The 26,175-nt window shown below is 38.2% G+C and overlaps 1 protein-coding gene across 3 annotated transcripts in view; it reads right to left on the bottom strand.

The window, feature by feature from the left end:
- Positions 1–5,186: 5,186 nt before the first annotated feature.
- Positions 5,187–26,175, bottom strand: part of ARK2N (arkadia (RNF111) N-terminal like PKA signaling regulator 2N) — a 69,905-nt gene continuing 48,916 nt past the window's right edge. For 2 of the 3 annotated variants that reach the window (XM_054583591.1, XM_054583593.1), the window contains 2 exons: positions 18,151–18,277; positions 5,187–9,239 (listed from right to left, as the gene is read on the bottom strand). In XM_054583591.1, coding sequence (XP_054439566.1) covers positions 9,050–9,239; positions 18,151–18,277 — 317 coding nt within the window. In that variant the 3' untranslated portion in view covers positions 5,187–9,049. Of the gene's footprint in view, positions 9,240–15,043; positions 15,105–18,150; positions 18,278–26,175 lie in introns of all 3 variants that reach the window. The other variant, XM_054583592.1, reaches the window with a different exon arrangement.

The following is a 26,175-nucleotide window of genomic DNA, read 5'->3' as shown; positions in this document are numbered from 1 at the left end:
AGGTCTGTCCGGAAAAAGTCCAGCCATTGTTAATGTAATAGGAGTGCTTTGCGCCCCATCGATGTAATCTTGCAGCCAAGGAGAATGGACTGGGATGCGCATTCATGAACAATGATGACTTCACTGTACTAGTCAGTGGGGGTGGTAGATTCCCTTGAGTGAGCATGTGTACTGTGTGGCTGTCACATTCAAAATGACTGAGCAAGTCGAGTAATGAATCTGTATCAAATTTCCCATTTTCCTCCAAGGAAAATTATTTGGGTGATTTGGAAGGCCACAGCTATGGGTAACTGGTAATTGGCAGCTTCATCGTGACAACGCGCCCGCTCATGCATCACATCTCATGCAGAGTCTTTTGGTGAAACATCAAGTCACCCAGGTGACTCAGCCCCCCTACAGCCCAGATTTGGTGCCCTGCAACTTCTGGCTTTTCCCAAAACTACTGTCACCTTTGAAAGGGAAGAGATTTCAGACCGTTGATGAGATTCAGGAAAATACGACAGGGCAGCTGATGGCGACTGGGAGAACTATGTGACGTCCCAAGGTGTCTACTTTGAAGGGGACTTATGTATCATTGTCCTATTTATCATCTTTCTTGTATCTTCTTCAATGTATGTCTCTTTCATAGTGTATGGCTGGATACCTTGTGGACAGACCTCAAATATCAGTATTTAATAAATTTCATGTAACACCATTATCCTTTATGTTACTGTATTTCCTTAAACATATAAACAAAAGATGATTTAGACACAATGAATGGATCCCATGACTTCCCTATATAGGTTAGCATCAGTTTAAAAGCTGCTCAAGGGTAGCATTCCAAGGAGTGGAAGAGTGGAATTTTGGATCATGGGGTGTCTTACTTAGCTTGGGTTGCCATAACAAAATACTACAGAATGAGTGGCTTTAACAGTAGACTTTTTTTCTCTCAGTTTCAAAGGCAGGAAGCCTTAGATCAGGCTGCCACACGTGGTTGGATTCAGGTGAGAGCCCTGTCCCGTGTCCTCTTGTAAGACTCTCCTTCTCTTCTGGTAAGAATACTAATCCCATCATGGGGGCTCCACCCTATGACCTCACCTAAATGTAATTACCTACACCAAGGGCCCCACCTCCAAACAATATCCCTTTGGGGAGTAGGGCTTTTTAACAAACAAAATGGCGGGGGGCAGGGGAGGCGGTGAACGACAAACATTCAAGCTTGAAGTATACACATATTCAGCTTTACTAGACAATTCCATTCTTTTCCAAAATAGCTGAAGCAAACTATGCTCACTGAAGCAAGACAAGCAAGTTGCCACTGTTCCGCCTCCTTTTTGGATCTAAATGTACTTCTATCTGATTCTATGTGGCATGGCCTCCGGTAATGTTAATATATGTTTCCATAATTAGTAGTGAGCCCAAGAATCATTCCTATGTTTACTGGTCATCTATATTTTCAAGCTCCATAAACTGTGAGACAGGAAATCTATCTACAGAAAAAGTGCCCGTGGCTATTCCAAAGCCTGAGCTGGAATGCATGCTCAGGTGTGTGGTTTTGGTGTGTAAAACTGCAACTGTTTGCCAAAAAGAAAACTCAGTACGTCTTTTTTTGTCAGGCCAGAGCAAGTAGAATCAGCAGCAGCAGCAGCAAAAAAAAAAAAAAAAAAAAAAGAAGAAGAAGAAGAAGGAGGAGGGAGGGGCCGGGGGTGGGGGTAGGAGCAGCTGGAGCAGCAGGAGCAGCAGCAGCCAGGTTTTTAAAAAAAGGTTTGTTTTTCTTAAAGCTAAAAAGCCCCAATTTGAACCTTAGGAGAAATAAATTTTCTCTTACATAAATCTAGATAAGCTGTTACTCTTCTGTTCTCAGTCTTCCAATATGCAAAATTAGGCTAACAATCTGTACCATTTCTTACCCTCAAGTGGAAATTTTGAAAGAAACATTCTTTTAAAAATGTGGAAATAGTTTGTAGAAATTCGAGGTTCTGTGAGTGATCCAAGCTTTTCTAAATCTTTTAGTCATCTAATGCTTTTTTCTAAAGCTTAAAGTGAGATGATGGAACTGTAGTCATCTGAACAGCTTTTCGTAGTAGGCAGTTCTGCTGAATTCCTGCCTAAATAGCTGGATGGCTCTGCAGAACAAATTATCTCCCTTTGGTCTGAGAAAAGAAATCTAAGAAATTCTTCATTTTACAGGTATAGAAATCAAATCCCTCAGTGGTCAGATGGCCTTTGGAGCCTCCCGTTCCCTGGTGCAGGCTTTTTATACATTAGTACCTCCACCCGCTGGGTCTGACCCCTCTCAGGCTGCAGGTGCCAAGATCCATCCTAAAGTCAGACTTGCTTGCTTCAGCCAGGTGGCTCAGTTGGTTGGTGCAAACCCAGAAAATTGTGGGTTTGATGGTTGCAGGTTTGATTCCCGGTTGGGGCACGTATGAGAGCAAACGATCAATATTTCACATCAGCGTTTCTCTCTCAAAATCAAAAAAACATATCCTCAGAAGAGGATTTAAAAAAAAAAAAAAGTGAGGAGTCAACAATACCTTCTTTACCTTTCCACTCTTAGAATGAAGCTATCACAGAAAGGAATCAAGAAATGACTGCTCTCAGGTGTCAATTACCAAATCACAAAGGAAAAATCTGGTACCAAATAGCTGCTTTTACCAAAAAATAAAAAGGAAGGTTGGTAACATTTACAACTAAGGGGTGTTCCCAACGAGCAGGCCAGGATCTGGAGCCGATCACACCTGCTGCTGCCGCCATGCCGCAGCTCAGAGGTTGACTTCTCGGCCAGGAGGCACCTCTCATCCTTTACTCACATCCACCCTGCCAAAGGGTGGGGCCTGGCAGGAAGAGATCCAAGCTGCCTGAAGCCACCTCTAGCTAGAAGGCATGCTACCTGCAGAGCAGCACAGTGGCAGCTGAACTGAGCCAACAGTGTCACAACCTGTTTTGGACCAATGGGTGGGTACTCTTGCTGCATCTCTGTGAGGTTCGTGATCTTCACTAGCATTTTTTACTGAGTTCCTTGCTCCTTGCAGTATTTGCTCCTGCCCTCTTTTCCTCCAAGCAGATTCTCTCAGCCAAAGTTCCACCGTAGCCCAAGACCTTCTCTAGTTCTGTTAATCAGTGTTCTCAAACATGCAGTCAAGCAAGTAAAGAAAATCATACCTACCAATGACCTAAGAGGATTCACTCCTTCATAGATCAGCAACATGGTTAAAACAAAACCTAGAAAAAATTCATTCTGGTTGCAAAATTGGAACTGAAGAGAGATTTATATATTTGGTAAAGATTTATCTATAATTTTTCTGTTTGGACTATACTTATAAATAGCTGACATCTAATACAGGGTCCCCAATCCTTGGGCCATGGACCCAACTCTTGGGCCATGGTTCCTAACAGTCATGGCCTGGTAGGAACTAGGTCACAAAGCAGAAGGTGAACAGTGAGCAAGGGAAGCATCATCTATGTTTACAGCCAAGCCCCATTGCTCACATTACCGCCTGAGCTCAGTCAGGTCAGCAGTGGCATTAGATTCTCATAGGAGCTCGAACTCTACTGTGAACTGCGCATGCAAGGGATCCAGGGTGTGGGTGCCCCTTATGAGAATCGAATGCCTGATATCCGAGGTGGAGCTCAAGTGGTGGTGATAGCGCTGGGAAGGGGCTGCAAATACAGATTATCACTAGGCAGAGAGGTTTGACTGCAGAGAGACCATAAGTCAATTGCTTGCAGACTCCTAACAAAACCCTTTCAGTGAGTGGCAAGTGACAATTAAGCTGCATATGGTGGCCTGCTATAAAGCCATCTCCCTTTTCTCCTCCCTCCCCACAACCCCTGTCCGTGGAAAAATTGTCTTCTGTGAAACCGGTTCCTGGTGACAAAAAGGTTGGGGACCACTGAGCTGATTTGAAAAACATACAAATAAGGGAAGGCAAGGCCAAAAGCCAGCAAAGAAAAAAGGAGGCAGCCAGAATGAGATTATGTATTACCCATGGCTTATTCTACTTACTCAGGCCTTGTCTAGTATTCGAAAGTATAGCATCCAAAGGCAAAAGGGTTTAAGAGCAAGGCCTTAGGTAAACAATTTTCTTCTCAGGCCCATGGAAAAAAAGTGTTATATCATAGCACTACTATGTCTAGGTCTCAGATACAAGATAGTATACAAGAACCATTTCAAATAACTGAAAATATTTCCTAATTGTTAATAGACATCCTTCTAGAACAAGCAGAACTAAAAATTCTTGGGGAACATTAAGAGATCTAGGAGTGTATGTTTTAATAAATATAGGCCTCACTCTCCCTGGTTCCTCTTTCTCCTTTACATGATGTTACAAAAGTTTTGAGATGTTAATATGGTAGCTCCTACCATTTTGATACCCAAGTAAGAAAATCTGAAAATAGAATCAAATAAGTGCAGAAAAGTTAGGCTACTGTATTTTGCTGTGTACAATGCACTCCTGTGTATAATGCACCCATGTTTTGGGCCCAAACCTTCAGGAAAATAAATTCTTTCATTTTAGTTTCTTAATTAAGTAATTCATCCATTTATATTTAGGAACAAAACTGATTATTGTATTTCAGGGTATTATTTTGCATATGGATATTGTTATTGCTTTCTAGAGTTACGCTTTTAATGTATAAGCACAAATAAGAGAGTCAAAAACATTTATATAGATACAGAATTAGTACTACCCACATATAATATGCATCCTTATTTTTCCCTCAAAAATTTAGGCAAAAAAGTGTGCATTATACACAGCAAAATATGGTATTTTTGAAACACCCTGTATTTGCTTCAGTGTTCAGCCATGTGCAAAAGTGCATGCAGTCACTACATCTTACCCTAGTGCACTGGCCTCTGGGAAGGCACTGTCAGCTGATTTTTAGTCCCAGGAACAAAGGTGCCCAGCACGAGAGAGCCTTCAGCACTCTTTGAAATCTCATGGTCCTAGCCAAAGGGAGGTGGGGGATTATAGGAAAGCTTATCAAAGCTATTTTTATCTAGACCTAACACACCAAAGGTTAAGTGCAAAACATTTTGGAAGTAGGATACAGTTATTGCTTGGGAAAAAACAGGCATCTTATAACAATATGACCTGTTAACAAAATATAATCCACTTTCCCATCCAAAACTAACTTGGGAGCTGCTCCAGGCACAATCTAATTAACTGAAGCAGATAGAAAAAAAAAATCCTCAGAAATTATCATTGTTTAAATACACTCTATTTTATTTTTGTCTTAAAATAGTTTAACCTTTATGCTACAGACTTATTTCAAAAAACAGAAAATCTTATCTTGCACCAAAAAATATATATATAACACTCTGTTTTATTATTTTTTTTTCTCCAAAGACCATTAAATACTAAATGGGAACAAAAACTAAATAATGAATGTAAAGAAGAACCAAATTTTGTTTTAAAAACTAGAGTTGCACATTTTAAAACATTAATTCTAAGCAATGATTTGTCGTCACTGCATCAAGTCCACTCTCACACTCCAGCAACAGCAGATCTGTTAACCACCAAGTGCATTGATTCCTAGCCATACAATGGCTAACATTTCATTTTCACGGTAAGAGGAGCAAAAGGCTTCAATGACCTTTGTACTCTCTTAAAAAAAAAAAAAAAGCAAAAAACAACAACAACAACAAAAATATTTCCTAGTTATCCAGTGATTTTTTTTTTAAGATCACTACCATTTAAAGTTTGTTAAAAGAATAGGTACATAGTGTTTTAAATAAAATGAAAAAATACAACAGCGTTGGACTAAAATACGTGATTATTTTAAACAAACAGTGCACAATCTGAGGAAGTTTGGTTAGGGTGCAATCATTTTTATATATACATCAAAGTCACATCATACATATACTGGAAAACAGGGATTAGGGGTTCTTTGCCTTAAAAAAAAAGTTAAACTGAAAGACAAAATTGTGTCCCCAGCTTTTTCACAAGCCTTGTGACACTGTACAAAAAAGCAGGCAACAAATTCATTTTTAAGTTACCTATGGTTCTAATCTGCTAAAAAGTAACATTGATCAACTGACTAAATTAGCAAATCAGACAGTTATATTCACAACTGATGATAATAAAAACAGAGTTTATGGGACACTCAACTGTAAAGAATAATGGAGTCCATTCAGTCTGGCCCCTTCCATCAAAATGAAAAGACAACTACTGGTGAGCAGCAATGACATGCTATAGGGCAGTTGTGATTATGTAATAGCTGGTTATTACTGCTCTGTGGTTTCAAATTGGGTGGAGGGGAGACAACCAAATTAGTTCCATAAACCAATCTGTGACCCAAGCGCACCATTTAGCAGAGATATTATTTTAAATGGACAATGTCCTATGAAGCATAAAGAAGTATTTATGCTACTGAGTGCAAAACTTTGGTTAAAAAAGATCCCCTTACATAAAGAAATTCCAAATGTTACAGGAGATGTTTACCACAGAATTTTCTCATCAATACCTTGCCAGAAACCACATCCCCACTCTACTGGATCTGGCAATGAAAGAACAGTTGGAAGTAGCCTCTCTAGTTAGTAGGTGGAAAAGTTCCAGTCTAGTAGGGGGAAAAGCTGACTATCTTTACCATCCCTTCCACTCCCCATTCTGCATCTAATTTCTAAATCTCTATTCTGATGCATCAACTCAGGTAGGCAGGGTGCTGAGAGGAGGACAGGTGAGGGCCAAGTGCAACCTAGTATAAAAACAAACGGCCAGAAAAGAGCTTGGTTACAACTTCACTCTGCTCTCAATCTGCAGTGCACAAAGCACACCAAAAGAATTCTTTTTAGAGGGTGACTATTAGGGGCTAAAGAAAATATGTCATGGGAAATTGCCTGCTCTATGGAACTGGACAAACATACTGTTAACATGAAGAGTACGTAATGCAAAACATTCTTTAAAACAGGGCTCTGCCCTGATATTGGGGACAAAATAAGCTGCAAAAAATTCAAGTCAAATAATCCATTCTGTTCTTTTCCCAATGATTTTCCTGGAATACACAGACCAGAAATTGTACATTTCTGCTTTGTCTAGCATTTTAATTCAAGTCAAAAACAATGTGTAACAGTAAAATTTAATAAATTAATCCTAAAGTAAAATGTGAAGGTCTAATGATACACCAGTAGTGAATCTGCAGAAGTTCCTATTTCACTCTGGCCTCTGGGTCTTTGGTTTTTGTCTAGAACTAGGGCCATGTGAGAGACTTGAGATATGAGGTGCTAGAAATAGAGGTTAGTAATCTTTTAAAGACATGATCTGTTAATAGTAGATAGAAAAATAAGACGTTGATGAAGATCAGAGGCCAGGTCAAATGAGATATTATCAGAGAAGCTCAAAGAACACATACTTTCATACACTCCCAGGGAAGAAGTGTATGGAAGAAGTACAGCAGCAGGAAGAAGGGTAAAGGAACAACTGAGTCTTTCTGAAACATAAAAAGCCAGGCAGGCGGAGCCAGGCAGACTCTGGTGCGTGCACACGCAGTGGGTGTCTCATTCATCTCAGCAATGCCATAGCACCCACCCCGCACAATGCCTTATGCGGGACAGGCACTTAGTAAATGAGTGTCCACTGAATGAAAAGTAAGTAATGGTAGTTCTCACGCTCTTTTGATAAGGAAGAGCAAACAATGTATTTGGGGAGGGAGGAAAAGGGCTTTAGCAACATTATATGGTAAAAATGGAACCAAAACCCCCCAAAAAAGGCCAACAAAACTCCGGAAAAACAAAAGGTGAGGTCTTCTAAGCCAGTATTCAATCCTCCTGTGCACAGTATATAGTGTTTTAACTCTAGGTATTGCTTGTAAAATAATTCACTAGTAACTACAACATGTCATAGGAAAAAAGGTAGTAACTAATGCCACAGATTCCAACACTGGCATTTCTTGAATTCCCTGAAGCTTAAACTACCCTTTGTTATACCTTTTAGATACTGTAAAAACTATAGTGCCATTAATGTGCTTTGCATCTGGTTTCTTATGGTGCATTTTGGTTTCTCCAATTTTAGAAGGTAGAAGAGAAAAATACCCAAATGTAGAATCAGATCAACTTCAGCTCAAGTTTGAACAGTTGTACATCCTTTTTGGAGATACCAGCTATGAAAAGAAGGCATTTTCCTCTCAGATTCCCATGTGCCCATAGCCTTAGAAGCCATACGACTCTTTATATTCTACCTAAGTAACAGGTTTCTATGTTCTGTTTTTTTAATAAACCAGGGGAAAAAGTTTAAGGGAGAGAGATTTTCTTACTGATCTCTCAATACTTTCTTCATATGCCCAGAAAACCTCATGGTGGTTATCGATCTGAAATGCCTCAGCCACAAAAGGAGACATTTTCCAAAGAATTATCAATTATTGCAACAAAGAGATCAATTAAGTCACCTTAGCAATATTTATAAACACAAAGGGGCATGTCAATTATATGTGTTGTGGGAAGTCAGCCAGGAACAAAGTCAGGAAAGAAGTTAGAAGACTTAAGCTAAAAGAAAAGTAACACTTCTGTTTCCTATTTTTAAGAACAGGTTTCCAAATGCACATGCCCTACTAGGTGCCAATAAGGACCTGACTAATATGTGTGCAAATGCCCTAAGGTGGGAGTGCCAATGGGTGGGCTGACAGTGGTCAAGTCTAGATATTAATGTTATTACACAGAAAAAATAAATACAAGAGTCAAACACTAAAATTCATTTCACCTGGTAATTAAAATATTATTCTAAAGGAAGGCAGAGTTTCCTAAGAAAAAAGTCACCAAGTAAAATGAAGTTGTCTAATTCATCATTCTCATATTCCTACTTAGGGAAAGAAGAAATTCTTTTCTCTGTGATAAGTTATTTTCCTAAGTGACTTCTTTTAATTTACCAAAAAATAATAATAATAATAATAATATTAATAATAAAAAAAGAAAAGGAGAAAAAAAAGGAGGGGGGCAATTTTCCATGATTTTTGATTATACAAATGCCACAAACAGCTTCTGAGCCTGAAGCTATGACAATGAAATTCCATGTCACAAAAAGGAGGAGGGAGGAAGCAGAAGGGAACAGTGCAGAGGGAACACAGTGACATTGTATTACAGTAGGTATTTACGTCGGCTATCCTCATCCAAGGTAAGGTCAACAACTTCTGCAGGGGAAGACCAAGTCTGCTGGGGAGTCACAGCAGTCCATGACTGTGTTTGCCGGCTGCTAACATACGGCGTGCCCGAGCCATGCTTCCATGAAGAGACACTCTGAATCACACCTCCTCGAGGATGCACACACCTGCAATTGAGATGAAGAGCAAAAGCATGGCTGACCATACCACAGGAAAGACAGAAGGCAATGTATGTTCACTAGTATTAATCCATACTTTTACTAAGATCAAGCTACTATGCAAGTTCATGAAATCACAACCAACCTCCTTCCCTTTTCCCCTCCTTCCCCCTCCTCTCAGTTTGGCCTAAAAAAAGGCCAGGATTTTGTCTCAGTCAGAAACTCCAGAGTTACATCTAGGACTGTTACTGACAATGGATAAGATGATGTTTCTCTGAACTCATTTAAACCTCTGGATCTTAGGGACAGGGCAATATATAAATCCAGAGCAAAATGAGTATCTTAGTGTGAACAATCTTAGTGAGGACAAACGAAATAGTAAGAAATATAAATGAAAATTGTTCTTAACCTAAGTTCTGTGCCATATTTGGTAATAGTACCTTCAAAGACAGTAACATTAATATCCCTTTACAGATGAGATTTCTAAAAGTCTGTAAGTACTAGATCATGCATAAAGAATCAATTTCCCTCATTGTGAAGGTCACAACAAACACTTGGCTCCCTCATCAGAATTTCTTATGCTTTAGTTCAGTATAAGTAACAAGCCCAGTTGAGATTCTCTAAAAGTCACAAGTACTCAGTTTAGCTTCTCTAAAAGTACTCTATCAGAGGAACAGAACTGCCCTGCTGATGAACCTCACCAGGAGTTCACTGGAAGCAAACTGTTTCAGAAGCGCTGAACTGAATTTCACATTCCAGTCAAATGAAAGGACTGTGACCTCCAGTTTGAATGACGAAGTTTTGATTCAAAAGAGAGGAAGGCAGGCAGCTCAAGTTATCTTTGCTACTTATGTCCTCATATCTAAATTACTGATGAAGAAACAATGAATCACACCTTGAGGATGGACACACCTGCAGTTGAGATGAAGAATCCCTATGTAGCATATGATAGGTGGCAAATGGCATGATTCTAGTCCCATAACCTACTACAGTGGATCTTGAACAGCTGTTCTCACAACGAGTACATAGTGAGTGATGCTGGATCACCTGAGTATTCCAGCTTTGCTTCAACGCTCCCTGCACGACCAAGTTCAAAAGAACATTACAGTTAACGATGGCCTCGGTTCAGTCACAGAGCTGCCACCAAGGGCCTTCAGCTCCTTGAAAGTGGTTCTGCTCCTACAAAAGCTAGCCTAAAAACAACTTCCTTAACAAGAGAGGTGCTTACCAAGAGCAGGGGCAGACTACAGACTACAGATTTGGTACAGTACCAGATACCTATCATCTGTTCAAAAATGAGTTAAGGAGGGTCATTTTCATTACTCATTACATTTTCATCAATTTGCTAGTAAAGAGCATTAAATTAAGGGACATAAAGTCCAAAGGGTAATCCAAACTTGTCCAATCCATTAAGTACACTCAGGTTAACTGATCATATAGTCATGGAAGAATGTCAGCCAAAGAAGTCCATTCAATATTCATAGAAATGTTTTTGATGACTGATGGCAATAGAATACTAAGTTTATTAAGCAGTTTTTCCTCATTTGACACTCCCAACAGACCTATGAGGTAGACATGGAAGATACTATCCATATTCTACAGAGAGAAAAACTAAAGATTAAAGAGGTTACATGATTTGCCCAGAGTCACACTGCTTGAAAGCTGTTGGCAAAGGGACTTCAAGCCAGGTCTGATTTTGAGTCCAATGGTTTCCACAACCTCATATTGTCGCTTTATAAATGTGTGTGTGTGTTTGTGTGTGTTTGTATTTTTTATTGATTCCAGAGAAAGGGAAAGGGAGGGAGAGAGGGAGAAAAACATCTGAGTGAGAAACATCAGTTGCCTCCTGCACACGTCTCTACTGGGGACCAAACCCGCAACTCAGGCATGCACCCTGACTGGGAATCGAACCCGTGACCTTTCGGTTTGTGGGACAATGCCAAACCAAATGAACCACACCGGCCAGGGCACAACTATATATTAAATTACACTAAGGCAAACAGCAACAATCAGCAGTGTGAAGATAGGCTCAGATTAACAATTTAGAAATAAAACTTCAACAGTTCAAAAGTTCATCTGTACAAGTAAAACTGAAGTAAAGCTGGCTACAAACTTGGGAGGAATTCATGGAATGAATAGCGAAAAAGAAAATCAATGTAATCTTTGGCAGAATTCCTAGAAATATCTCCTTAATAAAAGAGATATTTATTCCTTTATTCTCAATAAAGTAATCATACAATGTAACATCAGGTAGTTGCTTTAAAAGGGATCCTATCCAATCTGCTCATTTTATAGAAAAGACAAACCCCAGGGTTTTTTAAGCAAGTTAAGCATAGAACCAAAATAAAATCAGGTCTCCACTGGGGAGCCGCCCCCGCCACCCCCCGCCCCTGCCGCGACTATACAGCTATGCCTTCCTCAGACTATAACTGCAGTACTATACTGTGCTTGAGTGTAAGGAGCAGCACCTCTTCCCTGGGGGTCATTCAATAAATAGTAATGCAGATTCTAGAAGGTGTCCAGAATAGGAGAGTGAGTGGTTTGGAGACAGTATTTATTACTGAGGAATGAAGTAAGACTGCTTCTGTAGGTATGTTACAAATGGTTCTGGTTACTGGAAACCGACTTGGGCTACTTTGAGCAAAAAGAAGAATTTGTTGGAAAGACACTGGCATGCCACAAAGAACATGAGGATGATGAAACAATTAAGCCTCACTCATTTGACTCATGCCCCAATCCTCTCAGTCTGTTTCTCTTGGTTCAAATTTTTAGATTCTCTGGAGAATGTGAGGATCCTATCTTTGGTCAAAAGCTTTCCATGCCCCTATTAACTGACACTGGAAGGGCAGTGCCCCAAGAAGAGAGAAACACCATGGAAGGTGGCTACTCTACCTTATACAGAGATCTAGAGAGAAGACTAAAAACCATGAATCAGTTCCTGGAAGGCAAGTTTTGGATGATTGTTACTATACAATTACAGCCACTATAAACTGCCTTTTAAACATTCAAACAATTGCTGGGCCACCATCAGGACTGTTAAAGGGGATTCTAAGATGACTTCTAAGGTCATGAGTGACTTTAAGATTTTGAACAATACAGGCAAAACCTCCCTGTCGGAAGTCAGAATGGTACTTACAGGGAACAAAGTGGATAAGATTATGACTGGAAGGTGGTAAAAGGAGGATTTCTGTTCTATTTCTTAATCTAGAACTGGTTACTTGAGTATGAGCAGTTCGCAAAAACTGAAACGTAAGCCTATGGCCCTGGCCAGGTGGCTCAGTTGGCTGGTGCACTGTCCTGTACACCAAAAGGCTGGGGTTTCAATCCCTGGATAGGGCACATTTTGAGGTCACAAGTCCAAGGGAGGCAACCTGTCAATGTCTGTCTGTCCGTCTCTCTCTCTGTCTCTCTCCCATCCCCTTTCTTTTTTCTCTCAAATCAAAACATTATCCTTAAATGAAAATTAGGAAAAAAAGCACACTTATGACCTTTTTGTGTATAAGCCAATAAAACATTAAAAAAAATGTTTTATGATTTAATGACCTCAGCCATATTGAATAAATGGAAGCTAGGATCTGGATGAAGACAGAACCAGGCTTTTCTATTAAGTACAGAAAAAAAAGGTCAAGCTAGTAAACAAAAGGTTGCTGGAATAACATTTCAATTATTTTGTAAGATGATGTGCATTACAGAATAACTTATACCAGAAAAAGAAGAAAAAAAATTTTAGCCCTGGCTTGTGTGGCTCAGTGGACTGAGCACTGGACTGAGAAGCAAAGGGTCGCTGGTTCAATTCCCAGTCAGGGTACATGCCTGGGTTGCAGCTCAGGTCCCCAGTAGAGGGTGTACGAGAGGCAACCACACACTGATGTTTCTCTCCCTCTCTTTCTCACTCCCTTCCCCTCTCTAAAAGTAAATAAATAAAATCTTTAAAAAAAAAATCAAAAAACAAAAAAATGTCTTCAAAAAAAATTTTTAGGGGAGAATAGAACCATAATTGTCATAAGCCCTATAGAGACGCCCTATAAAGAAAAACGTGAGAGGCTCAAAATTTTGTAAGGCAACTAACATAAGGCACAGATTTTCATGTATTATCATATATTCTTTTTCTACATTATAAAAGACATGTGATAGGAGCATATTCAGCTTTTTAATTGGTCCCAATTTTAGTGCAGATATAGGTTTTGTTCTCACATCTGCATGACTGGCAATAGGTATAAAACACTACCTAATCATATTTTGAGTCTTAAACCAAGAAAATGCTTAGGTCATAACTCTACCTTTTTTGTTTATTTTAATCCTCACCCAAGGACATGTTTTCATGGATTTTTAGAGAGAAGGGAAAAGGGGGTGGGGAGGGAAACATCGATAGGTTGCCTCCCATACACATCCCAACCAGGGATCAAACCTGTGACATAGATATATATCTTGACTGGGAATCAAACCAGCAACCTTTCAGGTGCATGGAACAACACTCCAACCAACTGACCAGGGCAGGCCTTTCCTTAAAAACAAAACGAAACAAAACACTTTAGCTTCTGAGATCAGACAGGACTGGGCGCATTCAGGGTGGTATGGCCGTGGACCAAAACAAAACATTTTATAAACAATAACTTTTGATAGAATAATTTCCTGCTGTTCATACACTGAAACCAATAAAGGAAAGACTTCATAGTATAAAAGAAGAAAAATAAACACAGAAAGAGGGCAGGTTCTGATGGTCAACTTTTGATACAGTTAACTTATTATTCTAAGAGAACATTAAAAATTAATCATTTTTGCTCTCATTTACAGAGCCTGAAGGTGACCCTCTTAGATAACACTCTTACTTTTTTTTCCTAATTGAGGACGAAATGATTCCTGAGGCTTTAGGAGAATATTCATCTGCCTCCCTTGCTTTTTTTAGGATTAATGTTAGCAATTAGTTCTAGGAAGCAACCAGCCTAAAATGCAAAAGCCTTCTCATATCAGTTTTTCTGCTGAGAGATGAACCAACATTAACACCAATGAATATAGAACCAAAGACTACAGTGCAATGAAGGGTCTGATGATCACAAAAGCTTCGGAGAATAGGTACTGAAGGAACTGTCTCAACACAGTTCCATGACAGAAAGATCTGTGCTACATGGATTCAATTTCCTAGGGCAATTATCAATGAGGCTGGTAAAAGAAGGGAAGGAGAAAGGATGAATAACCAAAAAAAAAAAAAAAATATTGGCAGGGGGAGGGGCATGAATTAAAACTGCTGACAAAATGAAGTGGCACAGGACTAGAGGGGTTCGAAAAGTCTCTCATTGGCAAAAAACATCTTATGAAACTGGACTGTCCAAAAATTAACACCTGGAAATGACAACATTTAGGTCAGGAGTTCATCACAGCAATACGAAGCAGCCATAAAAGATGCATTCGATTATTAGTTCAGAAAGCATGCTTTCTAGTCTATAACTAGAAGGAACATAGAAGTGAACACGTCAGAATCCAAAGTAAAGAGCAGGAAAAATATTAACATGCAAGAAAAGAAAAACAACTGCTTATCAAAAAAAACAAAAAAAAGGAGCACATTGCAACTAGAATTACTAAGTACAAGGGTCAAACAAAATGCTTCCAAATATGGAAGTATGGCACCCAACACAAGTCAGAGCAATCACAGTCCCCAAGAGAACAAGTACCAAGTCTGAGTTTTTAAAAAACTCTTAGCCCACAAGGCAGAATATCATAAGGAAAAAAATAAGAACAGGACAGCTAAGTCCAAACAAAACATCTGTGCATGCAAATCAAATTAGAACAAAAAGATGTTGATTAAAACCTAAAACCTTTTTCCAAGCGATAACCCTGCCAGAAGCCCATCAATACTTCATAACTGCAACCCTAGACCTGTAAAAGAAATAAATTCCAGATGAGATACAGGCAACCACAGGGGCAATTCTGAAGCAACCAAGAAAGCCTCTCCCCAACCAGCTTCTCAGCTATTTAAACTCAATATTTGAAAGCTTATCAGGCTTCTTTTAAAGAAACTGCTGAAAGTTTTCAGAAAGACAGGAGAGTCAGTGAGACTCTATTCAGCCTAGACCCAAAGACCAAAATAAAAGAGAGTCCCCAAATGATGCAAGAGTCAATTCAAAGTACTCCAACAGGATCTGTCAACTCTAAAGTCCATTCACTGTACAGACAATGTAATCCCTGAGCTCTCAGAATGGATTTTGTCATCTCCAAGATATGATTTCCCCAGGATTCAAGCCAGAGAGTCAGAATAAAACACATTTTTATACTTCAAATCCTGTAAGAAAAAGTCCTTGAAAGTAATGTTATAGCATGTCACTTAAAATGCAGCCAAAGTCACTTGACTTAGTACAAGAGTAGAACACACACGTCTATAGAGTAAAATGACAATCTTGATAAAAGACCTAACAAGGTCAAAGACGTGTGTACTAGAGATAATCTGCGCGTGTGTGTGTGCGTGCGCGCTCAAGGTTAAGAGGGACTTAGAATTTAAATTTCCAAGTTTTAATAGAAATATAATGATAATTTTAACTCCAGATACCAATAATATGGTAGAAAAAGAAACAAAAGGTATCATGATAGAAGAAAAGTTGAACAAAGAAGCTGAAGACAGTTGGCTCACTCTGTGACATTTTAGGCATAAGAAAAGAATAAAAAAGGGAGACTTGGTAGGAGTTTGAAAGATGCTGCATTAGAGAACTGGACCAAATGATGTCTGAGCAGAGTAAGAGATTACAACACAGGTTATTACCTATTCTTTCCTACTTAAATAGAAACACATGAGCAACAGTGAATTAAAAAGTGAAATGTAACTCAAAAGGAAATTTATGAATGCATAACGTGTTCCTGGCACAACTGAAGATAATTTACCTATATCAATCTGTCAACAGACAGGATAAGTTTTATAGTAGGGAGTCTGAAATAGAAAGTATTATAATATTCTAAAAAGATCCTCACATGGAGCTTGAAAGGAAAATAATGTCTTCTATATTCTAAGGAACAATGCTGAAATGAACTAACAGCAAACACATGCTGAAGTAAAGGAATAAATCAGGAGTTCTACTTCCTCATCTAACTGGTAAGGCAGCTTGAAGAACAGATTGAAAAATGGAAGAGAACTTAATAGGAAAAAGCTTTTCAATAAACAGAAAAATGGAGGAAAATATGAGATAAAGAAAAGATTAAAGAATGAAAATTCTTTCCCACCAGAATAGGGGAAATAACCATTTAAAAAAAGAAAGAAAAAAAGCAACAGCTATACAGGAATATATATGGCATAAATATAGGACAGAGAATAAAGTGCTAAGATAATACTAGCTATGATAAAAAGAACTGGCCCCTTTTGAGGAACTAGCATGTTAAACTATGGCTTAACTCTCTATCTTTAAAGTCCCAATTGTTTAAATGAATAATGTTCTCAGAGTATGATCAGTTTTCATTAGAAAAAGGCACCCTCAATTTATGTGCATGTGTATATCACCCCCTCTCTCCATGCCTAAGTTCACCTGTTATAACAACAGAAGAAACGCTGGTGAATGTTTTTATTGCTAACTAAAGAGTAAAATCAGATCTATGGGCAAGGTAATGTAGATACTGGGGAAATCAAGAAACCACAACTTAATTCTTGTGGCATAGAAGAAAAGTTGCTATACAGAATACAGATCTTCCAAAGTCTAAATCTTTGCGTTATATCTACGCGTACGTGTTAAATGTTCCTCAAGAATACCTCTGAGAGGGCTGCAACCAATCCTTACCTAAAAGCAAGAGTTGGTAAATTTTTTCTGCAAAGAGTGAATATCTTAGGCTTTTGAGGGCTATATCTGTTGAAACTTCTCAACTCTCACTGGAGTGTAAAAACAAACCATAGGCAGTATGTAAATGAACTAGCATGGCTCTCTCTCAATAAAGTTTAATTCATGAATAAGTTTTATTTGCATTTCATATAAGTTTCACCTGTCACAAAACATTCTCCTTTAGATTCCCCTGCTCCACCCAACCATTTAAAACTGTAAAAACTGTTCTTGCCCTGGATGGCGTAGCTTAGTGGATTTGAGGGCTGGCTGCCGGTTCAATCCCCAGTCAGGACACTCGCCTGAGTTGAGGTCCGGGTCCCCACTGGGGGCATGCGAGAAACAACCAATTGATGTTTCTCTCCTTTTCTTTCTCCCTCGCTTCCCCTCCAAAAATAAATAAATAAAATCTTTAAAAAATAAAAATAAAAAAACCAAAATGTAAAAACCATTCTTATTCTTGGCTCAAGGTCCATACAAAAACAGGCAGCAGGCCAGAATTGGCTAGTGGGCTAGTTTGTTGACCTTTACCTTAAAAATCCCAAACTTCATAAATTATTTTCTTAGTACTACAAACTAATTGGATATCTTATAGCTCTTTTTCAATCCTAAGAAAAAGGACTCCCTGAGTCAAATAAACATCACTAGAAATAATACAGTCTGTTAGATAATGACCAAAGTAACTTGCAAGTTTTAATGAAAGACAAGGAGAGGTGCTCTAAGAAACAAGCAATAGAGATGTGATGTCAGATGCATATTTCCCAACTCTTTGGTCCCAATATATTCCAAGATAAAGTGAAAGGAAAGAAAATATAAATAAGAGGGGGGAAAGTACAGTGATACTTATGCCCTAAGAGAAAAACCCGTCAAGCACTCTAGACAAGAAAAACACCAATTCTAGTTCACATACACAGATGGTCACAATGTTCTTGATATGAGACAATATGCAACATGTTCTGAAACTCATATCATGTCCAATTAAAAAGTGTTTCTTAAGCCAATGGAAGCGGAGAAATAGCTCCCGCCATTCATGCCAGCCATACACTGTGATGCCTGCCATTTTCTTCTCACTTGTTTTCTAGTTAAAATTCACAATTTAAAATATCAGAATACTCTAATTAATACTCTACCTTGCATGTTCCTGAACTCCCACAATCTCCACTTCACTATCTGAAGAGGCAATATTAATTTCTTCATTGAGTGGTGCATTGCCAGCAGATGTCTTGTCACTTGCTAGGAATCCTGGATCCAAATGACCTGAGAGAGAAAGGGGGAAAAATAAGCACTACATTTTTGACTTCTTACAACAGCAGAAAACAACTCATTGACATACTTCTCATCCAGGTTCAATCATAGATACAGAATGGTCTTATGAGATCATGCCACAGCAAAACTGTTACCCATGTCAAATAAGCTGGGGCAGTGTTCTAATTTTTGAAAAGTTTTTAAAAAATTAAACAGACCACATGTCCATGGCTAAAAGAATGTTCAAACAACATGGAAGTACATAAAAGAATGAACTCCAAGCCTCATTCGGTACTCGTATTCTTTAGGAGGAAAAACCTCAAGTACTTTAGTATTTATATCTCAGTATCAATAAATTATAAACTGTAATAACACTCTATATTTTATTCTGTAATATTTTTTGCATTCAACTACAGTATGTCTTTAAATGACCCACACAACAATTTTGTCATCACCTAGAGGGCAATGGAGTTCTCTATTGCTTATCATTTTAATAAAATAAAATTCTACCAAAAACTCAAAGGCATAAATGGAGTCGAAGTAGTAATTAATTTCATGTTTATACTAGGTACTTTATGAAAGATTTAACAATTTTCTCTAAATGTTAAACAAATTTAACTACTTTTCTCTAAAGGACTGCAGATTTGACAGAATCAGACCCAAAACCACATCTAAAACAGATTACAATATTTGCTCCGAGCTACTAACATATAACCTGTATGTTGTTGACAGTTCTCATTAGACAGACACAAACCGCATAACTCAGGAAAAGCACAATTTGTGGCACTGGTGCATGTAAGGACTTTTTCACAAGGGCCTTCATAAAGCCATCTATTATATATGCAATAAAACACATTCTCCAACATCACAGAATGCATGAGTTTCCACAGAATCCTTTAAAGGAAGGCTCTTGACATAGCATCAAAGTATGTAACTCTATAAACTATTCTAACAAGAGTTAAAATTCAGCCCATGCTCCCAGTTCTTGAATGTTCTGACTTAAAAGGGTGAGTTTTAGAATATCTAGGAGTTAGCATGAAATAAACACAACAGGTACAAATTTGCCTTTAGTCTTTAAAGGGTATTTTTATTTAAATATATTGTCATCTGATACCAAATTATTTCTCCATATTTAAAAAAAACCCTGACATCTTATATAAACTAAACCAACACCAGTAAGATTTACACACATTCAACTCTCCCTCTCCCCATCTCACGCCTTCCAGTTCTTAAAGGTCATTAAGAAACTGTACTTCCATACTCCCGCTAACTTTTAATATAATCCTTTGACCCTCTCTAATCCCAGCCTTGACAATTCAGCCTAATGGGAAAAACTTTGAGGTAAAAAAAGTTATGATGTCTACAGGTAATCACTACAGTGCTATGTAGAAATCTGGGTAAATATATGAATGTAAAAGTAATGTACCTAACACTATAAAGATATGTAGGTGCAGGGTAAAAGCTGTGAAAAGTAATCAAGTTTGAATATGACTATGGGTCATTTTTATAATTCTTTATATTATTTTTACTTTTTTCTTTTTAAAATGATGCATATATGAGAAAACAGAAAACAAAAAAAAAATTTTAAATGGCTTCTAGATACAACTGGAGAGAGTATAGTCTTCATGGTCTTGTTTGCATTCTGTATAAAAATACTCTAGATAGGATAATATGTGGCGTTGGCAGTGGATACTCACCTTTGAACCCTACAAGCATACAATAGATGGCATTCAATAGACAAAATACAGTTTTGTTGAATGTAGGGTAGCTGCTTAAATGGAGTTTAAATGTAGATTTGGTAAACCTCTTACTCTGACTCTAATACCTTGCTTGTGGCCAAGTCTTTTATCCAATTTCTACTTCAGTGTTGTAGTTATCACTATTGTCAAGCACACTATTCCTACTCCAACTATAGCAAGGAATACAAATAGACAAGCCTCTCTTTTTTCAAACCTTCACTTTGTCCACGTGAAATTATTTTTTGCTTTGTACAGCTATCGCAGTTTACTTCATCTATTTGCTCTTATAATAAATACATGTTTATTTATTATAAGATAAATATATCTTATTTATCTTATATAAATAAGGGGGGAGGCAGAGACAAATGTATTTAAAAAGTAAATTAAAAAAAATCATGAAACAAATAAAAGCTTACTCACATAAAAAAAAAAAGAATGATTCTTGCCTCATATAGGTTTGTTATAACTGTAAGAGAAGTATAAATGTAACTTGAACTGTTAAAAAAAGATACAAAGTTAAAGCAATAATATTAATGTTACACACATATTCTTTCTGCAACAAAGATATTTGTTAAAGTTCATGATTGTGTGAGAATAGCTAGGAGAGAATAAAGTGAAGTGTATATAAAAAAAATAATAAAATAAATACATGTTTATAAGATGCTATGCACTGCACTAAGTGCTAAGAATACTACGAGCAACAAGGCAGGTGTACTCTCTACCCTCAACAAGCTTACAGTATATTTAGGGATAATAAAAAGCAGTCCATTGCCTGATGGCTTGAAAACTGCTGACAGGGAGGTAAGGAGTGTCCTGGAAGCACACAGAAAAGGAACATTTCCCAGACTCGAGGATAATCAAGGAAGCTGAGTTCTCAGGGAGAAGGAGCATAAGAAACAATTTATTACTCTTTAGGGTATAAAAGTTTGTGGAGACTTGGAGTTATAGTAAAATGAGCAACGATGCTGGCAAAATTAGCAGAAATGAGATCATTGTAAGGAGTCCGGACTTGACCTTGAGAAGTAAAAAGTCACAGAAGGATTTTAGCAGAGAAGTGACATGAGCTCGTTTTCCACTTTTTTTTTTTAAGATTTTATTTATTTATTTTTAGAGAGAGAAGAAGGGAGGGAGGAAGAGAGGGAGAGAAACATCAATGCATGGTTGCCTCACATGCAGCCTCTACTAGGGACTTGGCCCGCAACCCAGGCATGTACCCTAGACTAGGAATCAAACCAGTGACCCTTTGGCTCGCAGGCCGGCACTCAATCCACTGAGCCTCACCAGCCAGGGCTGGTCTTCCACTTTTAGAAATTTTCTTTTGGAGTATAAAAATGGAACAAACAGGGGGCAAAGAATACTACAGGCAAGGAAAATAGACTACTGTAGTTTCTTGGGTGAGAAATGATTACGGCTGAACTAGGGAAGAAGCAAAATGGGGAATACTCTGTGCATGTTTGTGCGGAAGGTTAGTAATGTTCTGAAAAATCAAAGAACACAAGTAGTAAAAAATGATGTCTAGGTTTCTAATTTAGGTAACTGGACAGAATTACAATGCTATTCAATGCACCAAAGAATAGCTCGGGCCAGGCTGATTATATGCCTCTAAAGATGTTCAACAGGCCACTGGGGGCACTGTTCTAAATCTCAGATCAGAGGTCTACAGGGGAAGTATAGATTTGTTACGGAAGATAAACGTCATCCAAAGGAGTGAAGGGGGGGTCTTGAACAGAACCATGATGAATGTCAACAATTAAGGGATAGACAGAGGAAGGGGAGCTCATCAAGGTATGCAAGGAAAAAAGAAATCCCAAAGATATGAAGCCAGGACAACAGGGAAAGAGTATTTCTAGGAAGAAGTGCTTACCAATGCCCAATAGAGCAGGCTGACAAGGAATCAAGTAGACCCCACTAGCATCAGAGATAACATACCATATATATGACCTTTGCAAAAGGAGCCTCAGAGGGATAGATAGGACTTAAGCCAATGCAAAGATAGAGCAAGAAAAGGAAAAGCAGGTACATTTTTAAGAAGTTTGGCTATGGAGGAAAAGGTGTTAGGATGGGACTGAAAGAGGAATATGAGTGTGAGGGAGGAAAATGTGTATACATACACAGTTTTTAAAGATGGAGGAGACTGGGCCATATTTAGGAAAAAAAAAAAATCAGAGAAGAAACAGGTTTGCTAGCAGGAAGCTGAGGTAATTTTGACCTGTGAAGAATGAAGCAAGCACAGGTGTGGGTAGGGTAGTCACTACGAAGAATGTTGCCTACAAAAAAGCAGGAGCTGCTGAACAGTACTGAGAGCCAGAATGAGGTTCCAGATTAGAAAGTTAACGCAATCCTTAACTCTGCAACCATGTGACTTTCTCCAGTTATGCTTAGCACTCTGAATACAGGCTCCAAGTATGAGTCCAGGGATCAGGTTTTGCCAGCTGGGTTCAACAGGAAAGACAGCAATACAAGGAGCTGAGAATATTTGGCAAAGGAGAGCTGGGCTCATATATACTAGACAGTGATAGATGTGAGCTAGGAGGACTGATAAAAACTGGCTGATGGGTTCAATGAAGTAGAACAACAGTGGAGATAACAGTATGAGAGTACAGAAAAGCCCTCAGTGGAAAAGGAGAAAGCATTAGAAAGAGGAAGGAGGAAAATAAATGGTTATGAAAAAATGAAACACTGTATTTCCAGCCTCTCAACCACCCACAAAATACAAACTTTTGGGATTATCTGTTTTTCCTCTCATCGCATCCTCCACTCTGGTGTTACTCTCCTTTGCCCCAGCCACGCACTACTCACCTTTTTTGAACTTTTCCACTGTCCTCTGGAATGGTAGCTCCATGGAAAACTGCACTGAACTTTCTTCACCTCCTTGTGGAAACATGACTCTCCAGAAAATTCCACCTCCCCTGCAGTCCTCTGAAGCTACTCCTACACCTCAGCTTTGGTATCAGGATTACTTACAAATTACTGTCCTCCATCCTCACACAACCGGTATCCTCCAGCATGTTTTCCTTTCACTGTCATATGTCAACTCCAGGATGTTTTCCTTCCTCTTTCTTTCTCTCTCTTCATCACCCCACACCCCACTTTATATTTTGCCATCATTATTACTCATTATATGAGTATTCATTATTTATATGTACATTCGCCTCAAAATTCTCCAGGCCTACTAAGAAGCAAGGAGCTGAGCCCCAAGAGACACTTAAACCCCCTGTGGTAAGACTCACAGCAAGGAGCTCAGCCCTTACCATCCTAAAAATAAACAAGCTAATTGAATTAAACCAAACTACAAAGGCAGATTATAGGAGTCATGGTTGCTATAACCAAACTGTTCCTCCTTGATTACTCAATGTTTTTAAACAACAGTAATTAAGAAAACACAACAATACAGTGTAATAAGTTAATTCTTATTATCTGTACACAGTTCTGTCTCCATAATTCTAACTTGTAATTCCAACTTGCGGAATGTCTCAGACATCAATATTTCTGAATAACCAGTCACCACTGATTCGGCCCCTCATCCTGACCATATCACCTACATAGCCTCATTTCAGATCTGGAAATATCATCACTCTGCCTTTATTTTTTTTAAAGAAGGGGGCAGAAATGATAAATGGCTGGGCTAATTTTGCTCATAATTTTATAATATCTTAACAAAAGCAAGGCAATCACCTCAATATTTAAGATTCTTTTAACTTCATCCATTATGGATCCAGAAACTAATAATTTACATATTGTTTTTGTATTATTAGATCAATCAAAACCATTTTGACAGTTATTTTTTGGCCACAAAAGTCATAATCCAACCCTTTTGACATTTAATATTGCTACAGAATTTGTATAATGCTCTAAAATTGATCACTTAAATTCAGGGTATGCTCTTGTAGCCAATATTTGTCATTACTTTGTCTAAAAATCAGTACAAGATAAAATAAGACACGTGAGGTTAAGTGATTGGGGGGCTAAATACAAATTTTCTGGTGAATGTTAACTCTAGACTAATGGTGTGAGTTTTGCCAAATTTCCTACCAGAGCCATTAGACAGAATATGCCACTCAGGTAACAAGTCAGCTGAAACCCACTCCAAGTCTGTGGGATGCCATGCTCTTCAAGAGACACCAAGGCACTCTCTAATAGCCGGGGATGCATCCCCTCTTCTGTCTATTTCAGAGCCAGGACAATCAGTTGTTCTTTCTCAACGTGACACGCTTTAGCACGGCACACATTCCTCTGGGCCCTCCTGTGCAGAGCCTGACAATTCTCTGGCCTTTGAACCGTTCCCCATTGCCTCCCAATCCCATGACATCACAGGAATCCAATGGCAGAACACTGCCTAAAGAATACAAAACAGCCAAAGATACTACGAGGTTCTTTAAATACTGTCAGTGGTTGTAATCTTTTCCCGTTCTAAGACAACCATAAGCCCTGTAGAAAAAGTGTAAATACCAAAATTACCATATATTAAACTAAAAATAAATCAGAGGACTTTATATTTAGCTATGTGACAGCTGGCTATCTCTGTGGAGGTCTTTGCCTGGGTAGCTCTCTGAAAAGATAAATTTTTTCACTCCGAAAACACTCTAAATTTTTCTTCTTCCACTACAGACCTTTCCAACACATAAGTCTGAAAAAAGTATAGAAAAAGTAGTAACTAAATTATTGTGACAAACATTCTCTTTTTGTCTTCAAAAGAAATAACGTAGCTACTTTTTAAATCACAAATGTACTGGAGAAGAACTAGTCCTAGGCCTATTTGTAGCACATTAAAGGAAAGTGTTACATACTGGATGGCAGGGGCATGATAGCTATAAAACAGGTTAATATCTTAAGTCACTACTCACTTAGCTTTAAAACAAGTTATTACCTTGTATTTGGTTTATTCAACGAGAATTTTAAAAACAACTTTACTAAGTGGAAGACAAAGTCAGAAATCTAAAATTTTACTGTCCATATGAAGCCAGTAAACAAGAGGAACCTGACCAAACTTGATCTCCTTCACAAGACTGATATATTGACTTTAAAGTGCTAATAATAGAAACATGGCCATTGTAGTCTGATTATAAAAAGCCCTACACTAAGGACAGGAAACCCAAAATTTGTTTCTCTGCACTACAACTAAAGTTGTGTAATGGACAAATCAAGATTACCATCCCTATTTTAAGAATGGGAAAATACTCATAGCCTACCTTCTTGACAAGAAGGCTGATGGAAAAAAAATGAGACCATTTCTTTAGAGTTTTTAATTTCCTGGGGGGCAGGGACTCTAAATAAATTTAGTTCACCAGAATTATAAGCCTTCTACAGCAAAGAACTTCAGACTTCTGCTTCTCTTAGCTTCATCTACATTTATGTTTACAGTGAGCTATTTCTAACAATAAACAAAAATTAAGCCATTTTCAGATACACTGGTACAATTTCCTAAACACATCCAATGAAAGAGTTACCTGGAAGTGATTATTAAAAACAGATTCCTAGACACCATTTCAGATCTACTGACAAAACCTTTGAGTCTGAACTTTTGTAAGCACCACAGGTAGTTTCTATGCTCAAAGTTTAGGAAATACTATAGCAAGAGCAACTCATTCCAGGGTAGGAAAGGTAGGACAGTAAATTAGAAATCCATGGAACAGTTTCATCAGTCATTCATTATCTGGTCTATTTCAGCACAAATATATTAACTTAATGCTCATTAGCATTCCTGAGGGCCTACAATGTGCTGTATCCTGTACTAAGCACTTTATATGTTATTTCACTTAATGGTAACTAACCTTTCGGGGTGGATATTAGTTTTACCCCAGTTTTATGAATAGGGAAAATTGAAGCTTTACATAAGTTACCTGAGATCACATAGTTTGTCAGTGGCTGCTGGTTCAAAATCAGGATGTTTGTTGCCACCTACTATACTATTCAATTCTAGCATCATGTAACACATGACAACAGTTGAAATGGAAAGTTTAGGTCTTTTATTAACCAGGGGCTTTCCTAATTTCAACTCTTCTGCCTTGGTTAAAGTTAAAACTAAACAGTAAAAACTATTTTGCATACAAGAACATGATCTAACTGCTTGGAAAAAGAGGGAAACTACTCTATCTCTAATGATTACTTATATGATGATCCTACATGGAGTAGGGCTGCTGACTTGGTCTGAGATGCTGCTATTGATTAACC

Source organism: Pteronotus mesoamericanus, unplaced genomic scaffold (genome assembly GCF_021234165.1).
Source record: "Pteronotus mesoamericanus isolate MK-2021 breed Mesoamerican mustached bat unplaced genomic scaffold, CSHL_Meso_final contig_74, whole genome shotgun sequence".
Lineage (NCBI taxonomy): Eukaryota > Metazoa > Chordata > Mammalia > Chiroptera > Mormoopidae > Pteronotus > Pteronotus mesoamericanus.
The sequence above is the reverse complement of the archived record's forward strand: the minus strand, read 5'-3'. Positions and strand labels throughout refer to the sequence as shown.